Genomic DNA, 24013 nt, shown 5'->3' with positions numbered 1-24013 from the left:
AGACTTACATTATCATGCCTTCATCCTTCCTTCACAAGCAGGGCCCCTGAACGTGCCTGTTGCTATGGCAACTTGTTTGAGAGCCCTCTCTCTCTCTAACATCTAAATAAAATCTGGGCTATTTATAGAACAACACTGGCAACACGCGAGCCACACTGATGGCACATAAATGAGACGTGAATGCACTCGGCAAAACAATAATACGGCGTATATTGACCGTGCGTGTGCATGCACCTACACGTGCACACGTACAGTACGAGCACATGCACGCGATAAACCCCTGCACAAATCCAGGGCTCGCTGCTGTGCGTCCATCTGTTTGTGAGGTCCACCTGTGGTTTTCTGTTTGTTTACTCCTGATTCTGCTTATTCTGTGTGTTTTGATCAAGTGTGTGTGTGTGTGTGTGTGAGTGAGAGTTTCTTAAAAAGCCTCAAGATGAACTCCTCGCAGTGAAACCTCCCCGTCGCTGAGATCTATCTCAGGTTTATCTTGTCAGTTGGTGCCGAGTGCTCTTCAGGCCGCCCCGATAAGGTCTATTAGAATACACAGGGAGGCAGACAGTGAGTGACACAGTCAGGATACAATAGCGCTCCAATGGCGGGTTCACGCCGTCCACCTGGGTCTACTTCATGCTTGAAGAGGTACCTTTCAACACACGATCTATCACAGGCTGCTGATTGAGCTGTGTAACGTGCAGACGGGGGCGCAGTGCAGGGAATTTGTTGCATTTTGGAGAAACGTACTTATAAAGTGTGAAGACGTGGGTTCGCATGATGCATGAAACTTGTCTTCCTCTGCACGCAAACGCATGAGGACGTGTTTTCAGATTTCAGGCTTAGGTCCAGGGATGAAAGACTAAATCTCTCATTTGTGTTGCGGGATGAAAAAGGGTTTTAAGAGCTCCTGGAACAGATGCAAACGGGCGTGAGGGTGCCGCTGCCCGGGTTGTGGTGCAGCAAGGCAACTCGCAACGTGATAGTCGACGGGGTCTCCTCCTCCATCGGCGCAGTGGGGGGGTCAGGGGTCAGCGAGCATTGGTTCTGGACTTGCACGGTAGGGACAGAGAAATATGGTGGAACAATACACAGAGGCTCCGCTAGTCAGGGGGAGAAGGGGGAATACTTTGAGGGGGCCCCAGAGCTTAAGGGGGCCCACACGTGCGGTGGAATTCCAAGCAGCACTTCTTACCTACTTGGTTTTGCATCATAAAAATAGTAAACAGTTGCTGTAAAGACCTAAAAAACATGGTGGACATGGTGTCTGCGAACCCAGCTGTTAACTGTGTGTGTGTTTAGAGTTGGGCATGTGGGGTGGGGGGAGGTGGGGGCTCTTTTCACAGCACAACAGTGAGACTGGAGATACACTTGTGTTTGTGTGTCCACGATGGCTGCCTCTTGTATTGTGCCCTCTAGAGGTGTCCTTCAGTAACACTGGTTCCACACACGCGTTTTTATGCTTTGGTTTTTTAGAATATAGGACAAGATGTTGAATATCCCTTGTACGTTTAAAGGTCTTCTGCACAATTTAAGTTACCAACCAGCAGTAGATGTTAGCAGGTGTTAGCGGCCACCTGCGGATGTTAGGGACGTTACTTCAGTTGTGCGTCTTAGCGTCAGCAAGTGTTTTTTTGCCTTGTAATCAACGATACAGGCCGGACTTGAGGCTAAAGCCGAACGCTGAGGCTAAAGCTTCTCAGGCTTTCAAACATGAGATATAAGATATACAATGGGGGCAGATTTTGTCACCTTTGGACATAGCAACTTTTCCAATGTTGTCCTCGTGTTTGTTTCTACGGCGGTCGAAAGAGCTCAACGCACTGCACATTACGAAAACACGTGCAAATAGTTCAAAAACAGGTGCAAATTAAGAAAACAACTTCATCGATTTGACGACACGCGCGCTGCAAAAAAGTCTCAACATGTGCAAATACAGAAACAAGCTGCAAATTGTGAAAGCGACAACAGAAGTGTTTTCTGTATTTGCACCTTTTATCAAATTGTAGAAGTTGTTTCTCTTAATTTGCACGTGTTTTTTTCTATTTGCATCTTTTCTTACTTTGCAGTGAGTTGAGCTCTCTCACAGGTTCTCCCTGTATTGATTTATTCATATCAAATAGTTATTAGTTGACAAGTTTGATGTTTGATTTGTTTTCCAATCAGTGTGTGTGTGTGTGAGTGTGTGTCTGTGTGTGTTGAAAGAGAAGAAGGGGGGGGGGGAAGGAAAAACGTCCAATAATGGCAGACGCCCCGCCCCCCTCCGTGGGGTTACCATGGCAAACGGCGTCGACGTCACAATGGAAGGAACGCCGTCTATAAGTATCGGAGGATCTGCGGCGGCGGCTCGCGAGCTCGGATGTGTGTTCTGGAGGAGTGACACGTGCTTGGGAGAAAAAAAAATCTATAAAACTAAAAAAAAAAAAACACAACAACAACAGCGGGCACATCCTTTCTAGAGTTTTAATGTTTTTTACTGTACAACATTTTTAAGGTGGATTTCTTTTTTCTTTCCTTCTTTCTCAATTCTTACCGGGGAGAATTAAACCGACAACCGGGCAGCCATGGGGAGAGGAGTGAGTATAAATGTTTGTGCGTGTGGTTTTAAAAAAAAAAATTATTTAAAAACTTCGCCATTCAAACAAGTGGTTTCTCTGAATCCGTGTCGGCGGTGGGATGTTGAGGTGTCACATGTGTTTGAAAGAAAAGAAAAAAGTCAATTTCTCTCAAAATGCCCGAAATGAAACTACTACTTCCGTGTGTGCGAACCCCGCGAGCCCAAAGACCCCCTGCTTTAATGTCATGTGCCGGTTGCGGATAACGGGGGAAGAAGAAGAAGAAGAAGTTCGTATTTTCCGTGGCTCGCGGAGATTCCTCTCAAACCCGGAGTCCGGTTACATAACGGGATGTTCTCAAGCTCCCGGGTCTGTCAAAGTTTCTCTGTGTAATGGAAGGAAAAACCCGGTTTAAAGTGGTGGTGGTGGTGGTGGGGGGGACAGCGGGTCGAAGCCCGGCGGTGGTTACTTCACGGACTCCACTCGAGCACTTTAAATGTGGCCCAACATGCGTGGGAATTTCCAGCATCTGTGCCACTAACATGCAGCAGCTTTTCTTCTTCTTCTCTAGTTTCCAGCCCAGCTGTGAATTCTGGGTAGAAGTGATGTGTTTAAAGCACAACCCCCTCCCCCCTCCTCCTCCTCCTCCTTCTCCTCTCTTACAGGGAGATTTGATCTGTGACCAATTGTGTTAAACTTATCTCAAGTCGCATCTACGCACTTTTTTTTTTTGAGGCACAAAAAGCAAAGAGTGTGGCTGCTTTTTCAGGCTCCTGCACTTTTTTTTTGTGATGCAGCGACTGCATGTGGTGTTGCACTTGCAGGAATCAAGCGCAGGAGTGATTCTTTTAGCTGTGCATTCCCCTCAAGCCTGGATTTCATGTCATAAAATGAATAATTGAGTTCAAATCAATTGGGGGGAAAGTCGCTCTTAAACGTTGGGATTTAAGCTCGAGCAGGAAGATGTGTGTGTTTCTGTGGTTTCCATTATCAGGTCATTCTGTTTTATTTCCACGTTCGAACCCGAGATTTTGACCAGAGGCGTCCTCTGAACGTGATCCCATCAAAAGAAGACGCAACCCAGATGCACCAGCAGCTCTTATTGTCCCTCGCCACACAGCTGGTTATTCTCCACAGACCTGCCCGAGAGGCACGTTTGAGGCGTGAAATCGAACCCTGAAATATTAGGAGTCGCCACACCCTGCCATGCTGCGCATTAGAAAACCAACTCATTATAGATTCAGCCTGCGAGGGATGGAGGGATGGAGAGATGGAGAGATGGTCGGAGGGGAGAGAAAAAGGTGGAACGAGAGATCTGGCGGGAGATGTGAAGCGGAGTTGCTCATTCAGTCTTGCTTCCTTCCTTCCTCCCTTCCCTCTTCTCCATGACGATTATTTAGGATTCAGAAAATCTTTCCTCTTGGCTGCTCCTGCTGTTTCCCCCCCCCTCTTCTTCCTCCCATATGTGATGAAAGCCATGCCCTGCCCCCATCCAACCTCCATCCACCTCCCCACTGTGTCTCCCCTCCTCTCCTGGTGTAAGGAAGGAGAGGTGAAGGGGGGGGAGGAGAGGGAGGATGAGAAGTTGTTTTGTTGTAATGGAGAAGAATCAGGGCACTGGAGTGGGAGCACAGGTATGAGAAGAGCCTCGGCAGCAGCAGGTTGTTTTTCTGCCCAGTTCCCCCCGTGTTTTGAACACTCACATCTTCATATGAGATCACTGCCTTCGCTGCCCTTGTCCAGTTTTCCCATCACGTACGCTGCACATTGCAATGAACAGACAGAAAGCAAGTGAGCAGAGAGGAGGAAGAGGAGGGATTGATTGCGTGAAAGAGGGAGGTAGAGGGAGGGGGGGGGGGGGTATATTGAGGAGAGCCAAGAGGCACCAGTTCCCGCATTGCCCCAGACGTGATTTAGAGGACGGAGGTTGGGGTGCGGCTGAAAACTGCAACATTTGAGCCCCTCAGTTATTTCATTCACTGGAGTGACCGATCCACTGCAAACCTCCATTATGTTTACTTTCCTCTGGAAAAGGCAGCAGGCAACTTAAAACTGCAAATAACTTGTTGATCATCTCTTGTCCGAACCCCCAGTGTCCTCGCTGACTGCTTAATTGTGCAGCAAGGCAGAGCGGGGATTCAGTGACAGCTGGGAAACTCGCAGGAGACCGACGCAGGCAATCCAGCTAAATATTTCATAATCTTACCTCACTCAATACTTCCCTTTTTACTGGGCGAATTGTAATGATGACAGCAACTTAAGAATCCATATTTCATTGAAAAAGCTCTGCCTGCAGATATTTGGAGAAGGGAAAAGACGAGGAAAGCGTCGCCCGGTAAATGAAAGCATTTGTGTCAGTGTCACCAACAATATATCTGCAACTAGAGCAGCACTTAGTCGAGTGCATGCATCCGCCAAGGCCTGAAACCCCCTTCAATTGAATCAAGCTGCACCAAATTGCCCACACTCAAAAGATATCAGCCATCAAGATGAATTAATTATTTAAATGCCCAATCTCACAATGTTGAAGTAAGTTCAAAAGAAAGAGTTTTTTCCTTCTTTTTGCGTAACAACAATGAAAATAATATAATAAAAATCATCTTGCAAGAGACGTGTGCATTGTTAAAAATAGCAAATTCAGGGCGTCTTGCCTTGCCTGCAGAACATTAAAATAAACAATGTAACAGAATTGGTTGATAAAACTTCAAGGTTAGGTTTATAAATTAGTCCGTTAGGCATTAGAAGACTTGGTTCTAATTAAATTAATGCATTAGATCTCCTCGCACACTTTAGATGTTAAATTGAAGGAGTCACTCAGTGCAACTTCAGTCGGAAGTCAGTGTGCGGTTCAAACAGAGCTCTAAAGGCTGCTTGCTGAATGGATGGTATATGAATCTAGGCCAGCCTCACTGCGCTTGGAGCCTTCACACTCGACCCACAGACATGGAGAGGCATCTTGTTCTCGAGCAGCTCTGATCGGAGCATGAGGAGAAATCATATTCCCCAAGTGAGGAAATGTCTGTTGAGTGGCACCACTCGCACCCAAATGTATTCTTTAACACCGCTCTCCCCAGCCCCCGGCCACTTTTTCATCTCCGCCAGAGGGGCTCCCCGGCTACACCTTCACCTCCATCCTTCACAGTCGGTTTCCCCCTTGTTCTCTGTGTTTGTACCTGCTTTCCGTCCCTCCGTCCCTCTCCCTCGCTCCTTCTCTGAGGATTTAACATTCTTTCCGCTCGGCAGTCATTGTGTATTAACCGGGGCTTTTGTCACACGCCACCCCTCGTCTGTGACAGAACACAGCGTTCGCCCTCCCTCCTCGCACACTCACTCCATCTCTGACTCTCTTCTGTAAAAAAACCCCCCGCCTGGTCATTGCTGTACCTTGTTTCATCTATCTTTTCTTTCCGCTGCTCTTTTCCTTCCTTCATCTCTTCCCTCCCTCCCTCCCTCCCTCCTCCAGCTCTCTCACATGCCAGCTCGCTCCCTCCTCGCCTCTGTTTGGCCAAGCAGCTTGAGCCGCTCGATTTTGTTTTCTGTGGCAGCTCTTTGAACCTTCGCTGCGAGCCTGTTGCTCGGCCGGAGTGGAACATTCGCATTAGAAACAACAAACTCCAGAGCGCACTGTTCCCCTGCCGGTGTCCGTGCATCTCCTACATGAAGAAATATGGTGTTTTTCCATGACATGTCATAATCCGGGGCCTCAGCGCCGTGGCCCGGATCACTGGGCACTTTGTTTCATGGGATTACGACGACGTGAAAAGACAGGAAGTTTGAACATTTCAGGCAAAGTGCCCCCACCCCTGCCCCTCGAGGAAATGATGCAACCTGTAGCCATGGTGTCTTGGCGAGTTAAAGAAGCAAAGGAGTGGCTAAGGCCTGAGAGTGAAAAAAAAAAAAGGGGAGCCATTGATTTATTGCTTAATTCATTCTGGGCCAGAGGAACTCCTGGTTGCCTGTTCTGCTCTTAAGATACTTGCTTTTTCCCACATTTAACAATGTAAAGAGTCCTTTTATACCATCAAATGGGATAAATATGGGATAAATAAAGATTTATGCATGCACCTTAATTGAATCACCTTGATAAATAAGGAATTAGATAAGCGGATAATCCTGAAAAAGAACAAATCTTTTTTTAATTAGATTCCTCAGCCAAGGCACAACAGTCCCCTTATGAAACCACATTTAAATCCAACAGACAGGGGTGAAAACATAACCACCTTGGCAGAGAGGATTGTGGCTCAATGGAAGTTGATATTTATGTTCATAACCTAAACACACTAACCTTTTCAAAATATTACAAATAGTTTAAATAGTTTAAAACAAAAAATGTACTTCAAAAGTGCTTTCTGAACAGCTTAGATATTAAACAGAGTCTGGATGTGTGTGTGAGAGACTCGTCCCTAATGATGCTCCGAGCCCTTTGGTGAAGTTGTACTTCATAAGTTGAGGGAAAGCGATGGCGATGGAGTGATAATTCACCATTTGTCTGACGGTGGCAGTATGTGAATTTCTCATTTCGGCGGTGCCGGGCGGTCGGCGAACTGCCCGCAAAGTCCCCAACAAGGAGAGGCATTGATTCGTGTATTCGCTCATTCATTCGCTCATCCATTCACTTTTGTTCTGCTCTGGGGGGGAAAAAAGCTGAAAGTTACACTGGACGTGGAGGGAGAGTTAAACACGGCCCCCAGTGTAAATTAACACACTTTTCTTTTCACCATCTGAACAGAAAAGAGGGATTGGTTGGGAAGAAATGAAAGAGGAGGGAGACAGAGAAGGGGGAGGGGCCGCCACACGTGATTGCCCATTCACATATCTCAAGAGGTGCTGTAATAGTCGCCGGTAGCAACCGGGCAAAGTTCCAGGACTCTGTGAGTGTGTGTCGCCACAGTTGAATGAGCGGCTTGTGTGTCTGGCTCCTCAGAGGAATTAATTTCTTCCTGTAAAAAGTGTGTTCTTTAAAATATGCAGCCACTTGACCGAGCGCTATCTTCTGCTACATGTGAGCCTCCAGGACGTGGTTCTCTCAGGGGAACGGGGGGGGGGAGGCGTGCTCAGAAATTCTTGGTTAACTTCAGAGGCCCCCCCCCCCCAATTCATTCATCGTTTTCCTAACTCGCCTCTTCACACTCTTCAGATGACTCAGGACCAGCGTTGGGCCTCATTCACGCATAAAAACACCCCTAAAAAAGTCAAAACGGAACATGACGTCACCAAATGAGGGATTTAAGTTTGTAATCTGCACTAAGAATGTGTTTGAGTGTCAGCTGAGGTCTGCTTTCTGAGGTCTGGATGGTGTAGAAGAGCTATTTTGTCCATATTTTTGCGATATTCCCACAAATCTCCTTAAAGAGTGAAGAAAATATGGTGTTGGTCAGCGTCACTGGCATATAAAGTCGTCCCTCATGCCCGTGGACTTAAGAGTCACATGAAAAGATTTGAGTGTTTTGTTTGTGTTTTTGATGCAGATTTAATGTGAGCCGCACAAAGGGCCATTGTTCCACGTTCAGTCGGCTCCTGTGTGTGTTTGTGTGTGCGACTTCTGTCATCTCTGTGCTCTCGAGCATCAATTTCTGTTGTGCGCCTCTTCTACTCATCTCTTTTCCCTTTTGTTCTGTCGGTATATCCGTCTCCCACCACACTCTCCCATCCAAACATCCCCAGTGCTGTTTGAGTGTCGTTGACGACCTTGAAAGGTTCGTATTTATTTTCTAGTGTTGTGTGGGAGAACAACAGAAGACGATTTTGCTGCCAACTTTTAACTCATAGACTGTATAAAAAGATGGATGACATGACAGCTCCCTAAAAGTGAAGCCGAAATGTCTTCATCACCACCTGGTGGCTGGCTGCAGTATAGGTAATAGTTGCAATAGTTAGAGATACCACAAATGTTAAAGTGCTGTAGATGCTAGAGGAAAAATCGTAGGGTCACCAAACTTGGTGGACTATATTGTCAGTGAGCCGCAAAGGTCTGTACAAACTTTCACTGCAATCCATTTAAGAGTTGTTGAGATTCTTTAATGTGTGATAGCAAAAAAGATTTTTCTTAACATTTGGGACAAATTACATGAAGCAAATATGCATAGCATGCAGTAGTGTAGAGAAGTATATTACACCGAAGCATTTGCAGATTGTCTGCTGCAAGAGCTTCCTGTAAAATATTGGCCATCATCAGACCTGTGAACTCTGACAGCTTTACTACAGCACTGGGCATGAAAAGCCTCGCTGAAGCATCTCGCATGATGATTAGTATCCAGGCTTTGAGCTGTGCTGCAGTGTTGCCAAATCAACATCCCCATATGTGGGCTATGATTTCCTGTACAAGATGGTCTCCGTGTTATTAATACTATAAACCAGGGCTGTGGCCTTGAGAGCTTAAAAATGCCAAACATGAAAATCTAAATCGCGCTTTCAGGCCTTCTCCATACACCCAGGAAAAAAAACGTGGTTTGAAATATATTGAAATATATTAATGGTTTTATTTTGCCTTGAATTGAAACTCAAACACATCAAAGTGTGAAAACGGATCATAAACTCCCTGCAGGCTGCGAAAATCCTTAAATTCCCCTCGAAAATACTGAAGACATGTCTTCGTAGACACTGTGTGCGTGATGGGTAGTTGAGACGTTGGTGCACCAGCAGAGGTTGTAGACACCTCTTGTACTATAAGAGAGTTTCTCAGTGACTGGCAGCAGGTACAGACAGCGGCCACAGACGTTAATCAATGTGATCAGAGTTGTTAGTCAAGTGACATGTGACATGTGCCATGCGGTCATAGAAACTTAACTTAAGGAAGTGGTTTAGGCGGGGTGCCCTTATTTCTGTGCAGCGTGCCGAAGACGAGGGAGCTGACAAAATCCCCGACAGGCCTCGCTACAGCTCATCTGAGGACGAGATGGTCTCACCCGACTTTGTTTGTTGTAGTCTCATTAGTTAAGAGTGAAACTATCTCTTTTTTTCACCGGGAATTTCCCTTGAAGGCCTCGTGCACTGCTCGTCTGGTAATCAGCACGTGCACAGTCACCAAACAGAAAAACAGAGTCAGAGAAATGTCAAGTAACATTAGAGGTTCGTGGTTTTACTTGCACCAATTTGCGAAGTAAAAACGTGTGAATATCTCGACAGAATCGTCGTTATGTCCCAGTTTTTGTTGTCTGATGAGAAAGCTGCATATTGGTGTTGGACTGACATGCCAAGATGCTAATGCTGGAAACTCGCCAATCCAAAGCTGTGATGGAGTGAACAGAGCTGGTGGTGGACGGCGTGAGGCCACGCTTTGAGACTGCTCATCCGGGTAACTTGACTTTTCCAGTTTGCTCCGTCTTTTGAAGGAAATGTCACAAGCAGATGCGGGGGACTGTGGTTCTGCGGCTCCAGCTCGTCACTTCTTTTAAACAACTGCTCGTCTCGACGTGCGTGGAAGCAGCTGAATGTTTGAATATCAGCTCCCCCCTCGGAGTCTGCTTGTCGGGGACGATGTGCTCTGAACATTTCCACTCTGGCATTTCAGTGGAGCACTCCAACCATCATGTGTTTGGATCGTGCAGATAAACAGGCTTTATTGGTCTCTATGCAAACACTTCAGGTCACCAAAGAGCTCGTACGTGAACCCATGTGTTTCCCTCTAGCTGGGTTTGATCGCTGCTATGTACCTGAATTTGCATTATCATCATAGACAACAAATATAAATGGCAAATATTCACATTTTAGAAGCTGGAACTACAGGATTCTAAGCATTTGTTCTTATTTATTTATTTAATTTTAGGATATTAGTGTTTCAATTTTATTCAAATTATTTTTAATTTCTCAAACATCGAGTACATTCATATTTTTAGACAATTAAATCCTTTTATTTTGATTGCTCTACTGTAATTCTAAACACAATGGTAAGATACAACACATTAAATAACCAAATATTTCAAGGAGGCTCAAATAGTCCTCTAGTTCCATTCGCATGTCTGTTGGATGTAGCGTCTGTCCCAGTTTCAGGCCCTGGACCACTGTCTGTGAATTATTTGCCTAAGCCAGATGGCCCCTGGGGGCCCTTGGGGTTCGAGAGGCCGGAGTGATCAAGGACCAGACTCAGTGTTTTCCCAGCCTTACCAACCAGGGGGCTGGAGCAACAACAACAACATGTGCTGGGATCACACACTCTGCTCTGGTGGCTCCCTGGGAAACTTTGAAAAAAGTTGAATGCGATAGAAAAACAATATTAGTTAATTATTTCCATGACAGGGGCCACGTCCAGGACGCCCATATTTGGTCGTGTCGGTGCGGCGGAGCCACGCTCGGGTCATTTTGTGTCCAAAATATCGCCGTCTGAAGAGTTTCTTTCAAAATGGCTGCTGCACACTGTGGCGTTGCATGCAGACAAATGGCTCATTAGTAGTCACTGCGCAGCCTCCCTCCCTGCTAACATGCTAACACCTCTAAACCCTGTACAGTGTTGAATTATAGATGAGCCTTAACTGCTAATCAATGCTGGCTTATAGCGCCACGATCTCGTGTTACCTACCTGAAACACACACAGGTTTGGCTGTCCCTCTGTGATTCTCACACACACACACACACACACACTAAGAGGTCTACACATGTTTCATATGTTCAGTGATGTTGCACATAAGGGCGACAGCCACAAACACATGTAGGTCACATCTCGATGTTGATCATTGATTGGCTGCTGTTTCCTCTGAGTGGGCAATATGGATACAATCATTGTATTTGTAGTTTTATATGACAACCTTAATATTTACTATGATATTGTAAATGTTCAATACTCCAAAAATATTTAATTTGGAAACCAAGGCTAATATCACAATAGGTTTAAATGGAAATTTGTCAAGATTTTAGACTTTTTTTTCAGGAAAAGTCCTCTGGAAATGAACAACCACTTCCTCTCCTCCATCTCTTCTACTCTTTACGACTTAGCTTTCTGTAATAACTTAGTCAGCACCTGGTTCCTGCAAATGAACTTGATGAATTAACGATTGAACGGCATGAAAACAGTCTATTTGCAAGTAATCAGTACGAGATTGAATGGAGAAATCCTTTTAATTACAGAATCATGATTATAGACACAAGATTATGGCTTTGTGTGTCAACAGGCTCACACTTGGATGCATTCTGATGGCAGTTAAACACTAATTTGATGTGATCTGCCTTCATCCTGCAGAAAACATCACGTCATTGCTTAAGTCAGGAGGATTCACCCTCTGGGGAACATGAGTATTTGTGCTGAATTCCGGTAGTTGAGACATTTCAGTCCAGACTGAAGTAAAGAGTTGACCCACTGGATTAGTCCTGAACCTCATCCTGAACTTTCACTTATTGATCGATCCAAAAAAAGATACTCATTTAAAGCAAAACATCCTGCAAGTGAAAATATTTTAATGAGATCCATTACAGTCAGATAGCAAAGGGAGGAGCTACATTAGTAATGGCTATATATAAAACTGTTAAGTATCAGTATCCTAATGTAATCAGTCCTATAATCTTGGAATATAAATTCAGTTTGGCAGATTGATTAAATGGTTCATCATAGTTTATGATAATGGTTCAAAATGCTCAGTGTGGAGGTATGTAGTTCATATACCAGTTGTATACTGGTGCTGGTGGTCACTCACCTGTTGCACGACAAAGTACAAGGTGGAGTTATGGATAGTACTCTGGTGTCGTCCCATGACACAGCACCCACTGTTGCTAAATTGTTGCAAGTATTCGTCTTTTTAAATTTCACTTCAGCCCCTCTGCCTCTCTCCCCTCCTCTCCCGTCTCGGCTCCTTTTTCTCCGCTCCCTTTATCTATCTCACCCTCTCTCTGTCACTCCGTCTCCCACACCCTCTGGCTTACAGCCGTCTGGAAGACACTATCTCTGCCCGGGCCTTTTGTTGCTCTGTCGGCTGCAGCGGCTGCTGATAATGAGAAGGGGGGGGGATGTCTGTGGAGGAGACGGCGGAGAGAAAGAGAGGACGGGGTGTGCCAAAGTGACAGGGGATGACGAGAGAGAGACGAGTCGCACAAATACGGGACATTTCTGGCCCTGAAGTGTGTTTTATTGTTTTTAATTGCGTATACTAGGACTTAGACATTCTCCGTTTAATTAAAGTGTTTCTTGCCTAAAGTGAGAAAATTTGTGTCACAGTCAGAGTTAAAACCAACCAACTGTCCCCCAGTGTGATAACCATTGAATGACTCCGCTCTGGGGGTTGGCGGAGGTATTTAATTGGTTAGTTTTGTGTAGGAAAAGCTGGTGAATGAATAGGGAGCTCTGTGTATTTAAGGCAGAGACAGTGGCGTTTAAACAAGTGAAATTTCTGTCGTGCAGCAGCCTAGTCTAATTAAAAAAGTTGCTTATCTCTCAACCGACCAAAAACACCATGACTCCTGCTCCTCCCTCGATGTAGATGGTCAAAGTGATCCTTAAAAATGATTTTATTTCAGTAGATTGTTCTTAAATTGGCAAAGTATTCTGCTGATAAAGGAAAAACCTGCGACAAGTGCTAATCATGGCTTCGAAAATGAAAAAAAACGATGTTGCGATTCTGCAGTGTCGACATATACAATCTAAAACATGTAAAGCAAGCGGTCTGATTGATGGAAGAGTTTTAAAAAAGTACAGAAGCCTTTCAAAAAAGTTAGCATATTCTGAAATAGTGGTTCCCCATGGAGCTCTGTTTGCAGTGACAGATGGCAGCGGTGACGATAAAGCCTCAATGAAAAACTTTATTCACTCTAGATATTTTGAACCTAACTCTGTGTGACGAGTTAAGAGGCACTTCTGTTCTCTTCTTGGACTCTTAAAGTTTGCGGTGTCCTCAGTTTTAGCAGTTCATATCTGGTTCTCAGTGCATTAACCCACATGGAAGCTTAAAAGAGATGCAGGATGACAAAATGTCGTCTGGCACTTGGAGTCATCAGATGTCAGTTGTGCTCACGTCGCATCAGCACGAGTCAGTGTTCCCCCCCACTCCTTCAAATATGGTTACTTCGAGTTAAAAAGATAAAAGATGGCGAATTACAATCCTGTGTGTGTATTGTAGCTTTGATAAAATATTCGCTTGTATATATTTCTAAATATCTACAGTATCGTTTCATTTCCTGTGGAAGGAGTTGGTATGACAACAGGTAAATGTCATCGGACCCTTCAAGTTGCTGTGTATGATGACCTGTTGTACTTAGAGTTGCTCCTCACTTAATAATAAAAACCGACTTAGTTTGAGGAGGAAGACGTTGGGATTCTCATTTTTATTCCCTTTATTCTCCCTCCTTCGTGTTTCCAGGAAGGACGTGAACAGTATGAGCTGGCTGCGACCTCGGAGCAGGGCAGCAAGAAGAAAGCGAAGGGGAAGAAGAAAGAGAAGGACATGGACGAGCTGAAGAAGGAAGTGGATATGGTGAGAGCCTCGGATTGATTTTTTTCAACTGTCTCCCTCTGTTGCTTTTATTTCTCTCACCTCTCTCTTCATGCATTGGCCAGATTTCTCTCGGATACAACAAATATTAAAATTATAAAATGTTTTATTATTTTTTCCATTTATAAATCCATTCGATTTCTGGATCCATTACTTTACTTCTTCATACTTATATCTTAAAACTAAAATTTCCATTACTTTTAATTTCTCTCCTTTTTTACCATCACCAAGATGTCTTCTCTTTTCTTTCTTTTTCTGTCGCTCTCTTCCTCCCTCCCTCATGTCTTTTCTTGGCTCCTAATCCATCCATTCAACCTCTCCCCTTAACTGTGAACGTTTCCCTGCCATTGTTCCACCTCTACCTTGTGAGAGGTAGTCACAGTGAAACGAAAGGTCAGCAGACAATCCACCATAAATGTCACTGGCCTTTGGCATATTGAACACACACACACACACTCACACTCACACTCTCACACTCACACACTCAGACACTGGACTGATGCCACCGTCTCTTCTCTGTGTCCCTCCAGGATGATCACAAGCTGACCCTGGATGAGCTCACTCGCAAATATGTGACGGACCTCAACAACGTGAGTGAGATGAGATGATGTGTGTTTTTTTTAATGGGGTCAAACACTAAAAAGATGTCTCACCCGCAGCTTTAAAAGTCACACCGAGATGCAATTTTGGCAGCGAGATCGTTCCCCTCTCCAAACTCCGGCATCGTAACGTCTTTTTGAAAAGACTGTATCCATCAAATTGTCTGCATTTATCACCGAGATCAAATAAATATCAAATAGCTGAGGGGAAGAGCCGCAGAGGACGTGATCAGCCCTCCCTGGGTTTATTAAACAAAGATTGTCGATCGAGGAGGAGAAGGAGGAGGGGAAATATTGAAGGGAAAAGGAGATGAATGTAGACAAAGAAAGGAGGGATAGAGATGGATGATTTTTTTTCATCCTAATCTAACTTGTTTATTGCTTAAACCTTAAGTCGAGTTCAAAGTTTCCCTCCCAACAAAACCTTTGTTGTCATTTTAAAATATTTTTCCCACGTTCTGTGACTGAAAATCCAAAAATGATTTGCCTGATTCCTGCTGATGATGCTGTCAATGTGCTCAGACCTAATATAAATTAGTAGGATGTTGAATTTGTAGCTTTTGAAGCCTTGTTCCTGTTGTTTGCAGTCTTTGTGCTCAGCTAAGCTAAAATGGCTGCTGCCTGTAGCTTCATATTTACCGAACAGATATAAGAGTTGAATTGGATTCGACTCTGTGGTGTATTTCTCAAAATTTCAAGCTGTACATTCTGTTTTTTATTTTATTGCTTTGTCATGCCAATGCACTTGGATTTCAAGACACCCCTGATTTACAACCATGTTCATCTTCTTATTCTTATTAAAAAAGCAAAAGAAATCTAAAAAGGAAACGGCCTCTCTTGAACTTAATGCTGGTGCCGATATGAATATTGAAGGACAGTGTGAAGTGAGAGCTGATTACAAGTGGTCACCTCAGAAGCCTCCTGATGAAAGGTGTGAACGGAACGACCGGAGAGATGATCGGGGTTCAAAACAACCCAACACCCCCCACACTTACCTTTAATCACACACTCCAGCTCGCCCGCTCCCCTCATGCAAATGCGCTCCTGGTCATGCCGGAAAGATCAAGGAGAATGCTTAATGAGTACCTCTAAACTGGGGTCTCCGAGCTCTGCGTGTGCTTGCATGCAGCATTTGTGAATAATTTATTAGCTGCACAACCATAACCCACACCCCCCTTCCTGCCCTGATTTCATATGAATCTGTTCGCCTCGTCTTGGCCTTTACCTCCTTCTTCCACCGGTTTCTTTTTCCTACCTGCTGATGAAGGAGACTGGCGCTCTTCTGTTGATTCTGTGTTGCCAGGCAACGCAGCATCACCTGCAGCTCCCCTCGGACTTAAATATGTGTCAGGGGGTGTGTGTCTACACGTGCGGTTGGCTGACAAACAAATAGGGCTGCGCTTCAAACGGTACTTAGAATTAGAAGTGGTCGATCGCATGCTACGTTTGTGAATTTGAATTTGTGTGTTCTCGTCATATCAGGGTTTGACATGTGCAAAGGCTGCTGAGAATCTGGCCCGTGACGGCCCCAACGCCCTCACCCCTCCTCCCACCACCCCAGAGTGGGTCAAATTCTGCAAACAGGTACCATCCTCACTGATGATATCAACACTTTCTGGGGGGGGGGGGTTATCATCCATGTTAAGGATTAGATGTAACCACAGTCTCCTAATTTCGAAGCTGCGTAGTTTTCAGACGTGAAAAGGTCCCTTATGCTCTGTCTTCATCCAGATGTTTGGCGGGTTCTCCATGCTTCTGTGGACTGGTGCCGTCCTCTGTTTCCTGGCCTATGGTATCCAGGCTGCAATGGAGGATGAGCCGGCCAATGATAATGTAAGAAGGCCCTGGAAATAGTTACATGATGTGTTAATGTGCCAGTTTGTTGCATGGTTTTATCTTAATGTGGACCTTTTTGTAAATAATTGTGTGTTTTGATGTGGTAATTTAACTTTGTGTGTCTGTTCTCAGTTGTACCTGGGTGTTGTGCTTTCTGCTGTCGTCATCATCACTGGCTGCTTCTCCTACTACCAAGAGGCCAAGAGCTCCAAGATCATGGACTCCTTTAAGAACCTGGTGCCACAGGTACCCCTCACCCCGCAGTTTAAACCTTTTTATTCATTTATCGTCTTTTGGTTTCATCCAAGCCTCCAGACAAAAACCAAGGATACCACTGTTGAACTTTTCTGAAACCACTTTGAATCTGAATTTTGTCTCGTAGCAAGCCCTGGTCGTCCGTGACGGTGAGAAGAAGTGCCTCAACGCCGAGGAGGTGGTTGTTGGTGATTTAGTGGAGGTGAAAGGTGGCGACAGGATCCCCGCCGACCTCCGAATCATCTCTGCCAGCAGCTGCAAGGTGGGCAGCTCGGGAGACGAGTTGTTTTTCTTCTGTCTTAGGATCCACTTCTACGCAATTTAGCTTGAAAACCACTTCTCCATCAAACATTCCAGCGGTACCTTGACTTTTTGAATTTCTGTCTGCGGCTGCGCTTTGGTTGACACTTGAAAAAACGGTTCTATTTGTCAGTACTTTGAACCTCTTTGTGTGTGCTTCCTTTTGAAAAGATGACTTCATTCAAGTACTAATTCTGTTGTCTTTAATGTAGATTTCAAATCTTTTGTTAATATTTAATTACAAGACAGTGACACTTCACTTATTGTGGTGAAAAAGATCGTGTCTGTGATCCATTTTGGTTCCTGACAACTGCAGGAAAAAAGGAATGACGGTGGAGGAGAATGTTTTGTTTTCCTCCTGCAGTGATGGCTTTCTTGGCAGCTGTCTTCCTGTTTTTATAACTGTCTTATTCTCCTTTTGTTTTTAGTTTTCATCATAAATCAAAGTGTATGTCTCATTCCTCAGGTGGATAACTCCTCTCTGACTGGTGAATCAGAGCCCCAGACTCGTACTCCTGACTTCTCCAACGAGAACCCGCTGGAGACCAGGAACATTGCTTTCTTCTCCACCAACTGTGTCGAAGGTATGACGGCGGCCTTTCAGAGACAGACATTTTATATGTAGTTCAGAGGGATATTAGTGAATCAGAGATGTCATAAAATCCTTCTCACCCCAGGAACTGCTCGTGGTGTCGTGATCAGCACCGGAGATCGTACCGTCATGGGCCGCATCGCCACGCTCGCCTCTGGACTCGAAGTCGGACGCACACCCATCTCCATCGAGATCGAGCACTTCATCCACATCATCACCGGCGTGGCTATCTTCCTCGGCGTGTCATTCTTCGTCCTCTCCCTCATCCTCGGATACAGCTGGCTGGAGGCCGTCATCTTCCTCATCGGTATCATCGTCGCCAACGTGCCAGAAGGTCTCCTGGCCACTGTCACTGTGAGTCCTGCTGTTTCTTGGGTATTAAACGGATCCAAAAAGGTGACTCAGCTCCTCGACTAACCCGAGCAATCCCTTCTCTAGGTGTGTCTGACCCTGACTGCGAAGCGTATGGCCAAGAAGAACTGCCTGGTGAAGAACCTGGAAGCCGTCGAGACCCTGGGCTCCACCTCCACCATCTGCTCCGACAAAACCGGCACCCTGACTCAGAACAGGATGACCGTGGCCCACATGTGGTTCGACAACCAGATCCACGAGGCCGACACCACAGAGAACCAGAGCGGCGCCTCCTTCGACAAGAGCTCGGCCACCTGGGTTGCCCTCGCCAGAATCGCCGGGCTCTGCAACCGCGCCGTCTTCCTGGCCGAGCAGGGCAGCGTTGCCATCCTGAAGGTGAGATAATGCTCTTAACATTACCCTCCTCTTCTTCTGCTCACTTAAATAAATGACACCCAATATCAAGTGAACCTTCAGAACGTACTTTTTTGTATTAGTTTGTTTGTCTCATATATATTAACCCAACTATTCTTATCATGACAACTCACAGATTGCACGAACTGACCAGCTGTTTAACTGCCTGTTAAGCTGTTAGACTTATAATAATATAACTAGAATCACTTGAGGTGGCGGTAGATGAAACTTCACGTTACTATAGCAACGACGTAACTTATGTAATGGAGTAGATATTTTTAAATCAATAAATATTCAAACATTGACCTATTTTTTCTGTTTGTGAACCGTTTGGCCTCTAAAACAGTGTAACTGGAAAACAACAAATTCTCTTCAGTGATTCTGTAGTTGTAATTTTATCGATATGTTTACAGCCCACACCAACAGGCTTGTTATCCAGCTTCCACTCTCCCTGGAGTATATGCACACACATGTTGCAGTCACATGATTATTCTTAACACCGCCCCCACACGCACAGTAAGTCTCTTGGCTCCCAGACTTTTGTTGGAACCCTGTCTTTGGTTTTCGTGTGTGTGTTAATCACCTGTATATGTCTGGCTGCCATTGTGGCTCTAATTACCAGTCATTCTCTCCCACTGCTCATTATTCTTTCCCCCACAGTCACTGGTTCAGGACTAAAAGTTGCTGTTTATCAAGTCCCCTGATTTATTATGGAAGGAAAATAAAGAATATTAGCATTTTTTTTGCATTAAAGGGCCACGATGGTTAATGGAGACGTTGAAGTCTTTTAAATCTTTGTTACTGAGGCTCACAGAAGAAAAAATGAATCATTGTGCGTGTGATCGATGTTCTCCTGTCTCCCTCCACCAGAGAGATGTGGCCGGTGACGCCTCTGAGTCGGCCCTGCTCAAATGTATCGAGCTGTGCTGCGGATCCGTTTCGGAAATGAGGGATAAAAGCCCCAAGATTTCAGAGATCCCGTTCAACTCCACCAACAAATACCAGGTATGAAGTTGTCATTCTTCACCTACATTCATCTTCTCCTTCAAATTTCGATATTTAAAAGCCGGATGCTGACGCTGTCCTGTTGTATCCGTCCTATGTGCCCGCAGCTTTCCATTCATACGATCTCCCCATCTGAGGGAGAGACCAAGCACCTGCTGGTGATGAAAGGAGCCCCCGAGAGGATTCTGGACCGCTGCTCCAGCATCATGTTGCAGGGCAAAGAGCAGCCTCTGGATGACGAGCTGAAAGACGCTTTCCAGAACGCTTACCTGGAACTGGGAGGTCTGGGAGAGAGAGTGCTGGGTAAGCATGCAGGGATCTACAATTTAAAGATTTTGCCTAAAGGTCAAATTCAATATTATCGCCATGATTCCCGTCGTCTCTGACTCTTTGTATTGGTCCTGCTCCGGCCAGGTTTCTGCCATTTCAGTCTCCCTGATGAGGAGTTCCCAGAGGGCTTTGCTTTTGACACTGAGGAAGTGAACTTCCCCACGGAGAAGCTGTGCTTCATCGGCCTCATGTCCATGATCGACCCTCCTCGTGCTGCTGTGCCTGACGCTGTCGGCAAATGCAGGAGCGCTGGAATCAAGGTGTGTCAAAAAGCCACATTTTACTTTCGCGCCAGTTGTTCATGGATTTGTATTTTGACGGCATTAATGACACGTGTGGATTCCTTAAACTCATCTGCACACCCGTCCCTTCTCCTAGGTAATCATGGTGACAGGTGATCATCCAATCACAGCTAAGGCCATTGCTAAGGGTGTGGGAATCATCTCTGAAGGCAACGAGACTGTCGAGGACATCGCTGCTCGTCTGAACATCCCAGTCAATGAAGTCAACCCAAGGTATGGACAATACTGAGAAAACCCTGTTAGCATATCACTGGGTTCATTTTTTTAAATATAGTTTCCACGTGGGTCTGTGTGTGAATGAGTTGGAGTGACCTAACGGCCGTGTGCTCCCTCCAGAGACGCCAAGGCCTGCGTTGTCCACGGCGGAGACCTGAAGGATCTGGCCCCGGAGCAGCTCGACGACATCCTGAAGTACCACACGGAGATCGTCTTCGCCAGGACGTCCCCGCAGCAGAAACTCATCATTGTGGAGGGCTGCCAGAGACAGGTGTGTGTCCAAGGCGGCGTTCGCTGAGTATTCAGGTTCAGTTTTGAATTAAAGGAGCACAGTTGAGTGAGCTATGGTCCTTGATGCAGACAGAAATAGAAAACTGTATTTCTGAGAACTGAAATATAATTTAAAATCCGGTCAATATATACAAATACAACTGCAACAAATAAAAGCAGCATCCTCACATTTCCTCCTATCTCCGCAGGGCGCCATCGTGGCCGTGACAGGTGATGGTGTGAACGACTCTCCTGCGCTGAAGAAGGCCGACATCGGCGTTGCCATGGGGATCGCTGGATCTGACGTCTCCAAGCAGGCCGCTGACATGATCCTGCTGGACGACAACTTTGCCTCCATCGTTACCGGCGTGGAAGAAGGTAAGAGATTGTGCTCAAAAGTTCAAACCTGAACTAATTCTTATTTATCAGATTTCTTTATACAGCAATGACTTTATTGGTGTATGTTATGTTTTGATCAGGTCGTCTGATCTTTGACAACTTGAAGAAGTCCATCGCCTACACTCTGACCAGTAACATCCCCGAGATCACGCCCTTCCTCTTCTTCATCATCGCCAACATCCCTCTGCCCCTGGGAACCGTCACCATCCTCTGTATCGACCTGGGAACCGACATGGTGAGCTCTTTGCCTGGGGACACAACTGACTATCTTGCAACTTGACAACACAAAGCCTTTATTTATTTTATATTTTTTTATTTACCCGTCATCTCCCAGGTCCCTGCCATCTCCCTGGCTTACGAAGCAGCCGAGAGCGACATCATGAAGAGGCAGCCCAGAAACCCCAAAACGGACAAACTGGTGAACGAGAGGCTCATCAGCATCGCCTACGGACAGATCGGTAATTTCAAATCCGGCTTTACCAAGCTCCCTGTCGAAATCAAACCACGCTATCCACGGTTGCTCCTGATGAGGCAGCTCAGTATCTGGGTGGTCCCGAGATAACCCAAAGAGTGGCATGCACCAGGAATAGGCTTGCTCTGATAGAGAACTAGAGAGTGTGTGTGTGTGTGTGTGTGTGTGTGTGTGTGTGTGTGTGTGTGTGTGTGTGTGTGTGTGTGTGTGTGTGTGTGTGTGTGTGTGTGTGTGTGTGTTTGTGTGTGTTCTGAGTGACGATAAAGCAGCGCCTCTGGCTTTTGATTTCTCCCTCATCGGTAATGACGCCAAAAATACTCTGTCACCCTCCTGAACTTCCCTTATAAGAGCAAAATACACGCAAAAAACCTTTTGGTAGTTTTGTTGAGACATTTGTTTTGTTATTTTTACTGCAAAGATATAAACCTGCCTGTACTTTTCTTTTCAAATATGATCCTATTATGCATGTTATGGTTTATTCATCAAAATTATCTTTCCTAAAAGAGCAGTTAATCAGATTAATTGGATTAGGCCTCTAATCTCCTCAGAAGACGACCTAATCTCATTTATTTGTTTACTCATCCGGTGACGAATGATTTAGTCCTTAAAGAAAATTCCCCCAAATTGAATTAATCCGATTCACATTCATCTTATTTGCACGAGGCCGCTTAATCGTTTATTGATCCGAGCTTCAATCTCAAATTCTAAACCGAATGAATCAACCTTATTTATTCTTAAAGCGTGAAACTGAAATTTATCAGAGATTATAAAATATAAGATGCAGCCTGGTGATGCTGTCACATATCATTCCTGCAGGTATGATCCAGGCGCTGGCGGGCTTCTTCACCTACTTTGTGATTCTGGCTGAAAACGGCTTCCTGCCCTACACCCTGGTGGGCATCCGAGTGTCCTGGGATAACAAATACTGCAACGACCTGGAGGACAGCTACGGCCAGCAGTGGGTCAGTGACATTTCTTGCGTAGACCACGAGTAAAGGTTAAGATTTGGCCGTCGAAGACCTGGTATAAATGATTTTTTTATCCCCCCCCTCCCCGTCAGACTTACGAGCAGAGGAAGATCGTGGAGTTCACCTGCCACACGGCGTTCTTCGTCAGCATCGTCATTGTGCAGTGGGCCGACCTGATCATCTGTAAGACCAGGAGGAACTCCGTCTTCCAGCAGGGCATGAGGTGAGTTCCAGTCCGAGCTGTGGCTGGTTTTTTGGGGGCTAAAATACACCTCTGCTACTGAAACAGCCGCCTGTGTGAATGTCCCGCCTCCTTATTTCACAGTGCGCACGCTGTTGAGCTTTTCTCAGAGGAACTCCAGTTAACCTCTGTGTTTATTTCAGGCTATAAACAAGACGAACTGTTTTTAAAAGGCATTGCAGACTGCGGTTTGCCTCGGTCCCCTGGCTCAGCGCTGGTTGCAATTTGAAATCCTGGCACCGAGCGGTTAAAATCCAGCTATTTTCAGGTTTCATTTTTCCCCCAAAAAACAGAGTCTTGATTGTTCGTACTTGTGTGTTTCAGGAACAAGATCCTGATCTTCGGGCTCTTTGAGGAAACCGCCCTGGCTGCCTTCCTCTCCTATTGCCCCGGCATGGACGTCGCCCTCAGAATGTATCCTCTCAAGTGAGTAAAACCGAAAACCCCAGCCAGTTGTGCACAGCTAGCTGAATCTGTCCTTGTCCTGGGGCCCTGGATCAGTTTCTCATGGTCTTTTCTTGTGTGTGTTTTCCAGGCCCAACTGGTGGTTCTGCGCCCTACCCTACTCCCTGCTCATCTTTATCTATGATGAAATCCGTAAGCTGATCCTCAGACGCAGCCCAGGAGGTGAGCACAGAATCCCTGACTCTATTATCTTTCCTACTTCTTGTTCTTCTGCACATTTGGTCTAAAAATCTGTCTCTTTACATGATTTTTCCGTTTTATCAATAAAAACTGTCCAATCTATGCAGGAAGTTGCCTCTAAATCCCGTGCGTTTGTTTTCCTCCCTTGTGTGTCCAGGTTGGGTGGAAAGGGAGACCTACTATTAAAGACCCGTCCGTCCAGTCAGCTCGCATCTTCTCCTCCACTCCTGTCTTTGCATGAATATTGTCTTGCTGCTCGGAATAAAATTTAACCTCTGTGGGAAAAAAAATAAATTGGAACGTGTTTTTATATTAGGGAATGCTTGATACTACTATTAGACAAATACTGAGATGGAACATGCTGATGATGATGCTGATGATGATGTTGATAAAATGATAATGCTAATAATGACATGAACATTGACATGACTATGCGTGCCTTGTTTCTGAAACAGGACCAATTTTATACATGTTTTTAACAGTTATAAACGTTCAATAAAAATGCGCTCGAGTCAGGTCCCACACACGTGTCCTGTGCTCATTTGTCCTGTGTGAGTTTGACGCCGCCTCAGCCGAGAAGACGCAGCATCCCTGGAATGGTATGTGTACAATAAATGATAATGCTCAATGAGTTCTTCACATCTTTATCATTTTGTCTCTTTTATTGGCTTTTTAACTTAAATCTCTTGAATTTAATGTGTTCAGGTGCAAACAGAATATTTAACCTTATTCCTCAAGCTTTTATCATTTATTAAAGCAAATACACAATTTTAATGAGACTGGCACTCAGTAATTAGCATCACTATTTTTCTTTAATAAAAAAGAATCACGTATTATATTTGGGTCTGAGTCCAAGGA

The 24013-nt window shown here is 45.2% G+C and overlaps 1 protein-coding gene across 1 annotated transcript; it reads left to right on the top strand.

Annotated features, from left to right (window-relative positions):
* Positions 1-2327: 2327 nt before the first annotated feature.
* LOC118103458 (sodium/potassium-transporting ATPase subunit alpha-1) lies at positions 2328-23677 on the top strand. The gene is made up of 23 exons (XM_035150433.2): positions 2328-2570; positions 13829-13942; positions 14491-14550; positions 16042-16143; positions 16291-16392; positions 16528-16641; positions 16778-16912; positions 17417-17534; positions 17628-17896; positions 17981-18289; positions 19178-19312; positions 19420-19615; positions 19727-19902; positions 20021-20157; positions 20281-20431; positions 20640-20808; positions 20910-21064; positions 21164-21287; positions 22118-22263; positions 22362-22492; positions 22835-22936; positions 23046-23137; positions 23313-23677. Exons 1-23 carry the CDS (start codon positions 2559-2561, stop codon positions 23339-23341), a joined length of 3078 nt encoding a protein of 1025 aa, XP_035006324.1. The 5' UTR covers positions 2328-2558; the 3' UTR covers positions 23342-23677.
* The last annotated feature ends 336 nt before the right edge of the window (positions 23678-24013 follow it).

The sequence above is a fragment of the Hippoglossus stenolepis genome, chromosome 24 (genome assembly GCF_022539355.2).
Source record: "Hippoglossus stenolepis isolate QCI-W04-F060 chromosome 24, HSTE1.2, whole genome shotgun sequence".
In the NCBI taxonomy this organism is placed as follows: Eukaryota; Metazoa; Chordata; class Actinopteri; order Pleuronectiformes; family Pleuronectidae; genus Hippoglossus; species Hippoglossus stenolepis.
The sequence above is the reverse complement of the archived record's forward strand: the minus strand, read 5'-3'. Positions and strand labels throughout refer to the sequence as shown.

What these genes read in the sequence shown, in the direction of transcription:
- LOC118103458 (XM_035150433.2), top strand. An exon ending in CTCCACCAACTGTGTCGAAG is followed by an intron (nt 17,535 to 17,627) that starts GTATGACGGCGG and finishes TTCTCACCCCAG; the next exon opens with GAACTGCTCGTGGTGTCGTG. An exon ending in TCTGGGAGAGAGAGTGCTGG is followed by an intron (nt 19,616 to 19,726) that starts GTAAGCATGCAG and finishes TGCTCCGGCCAG; the next exon opens with GTTTCTGCCATTTCAGTCTC.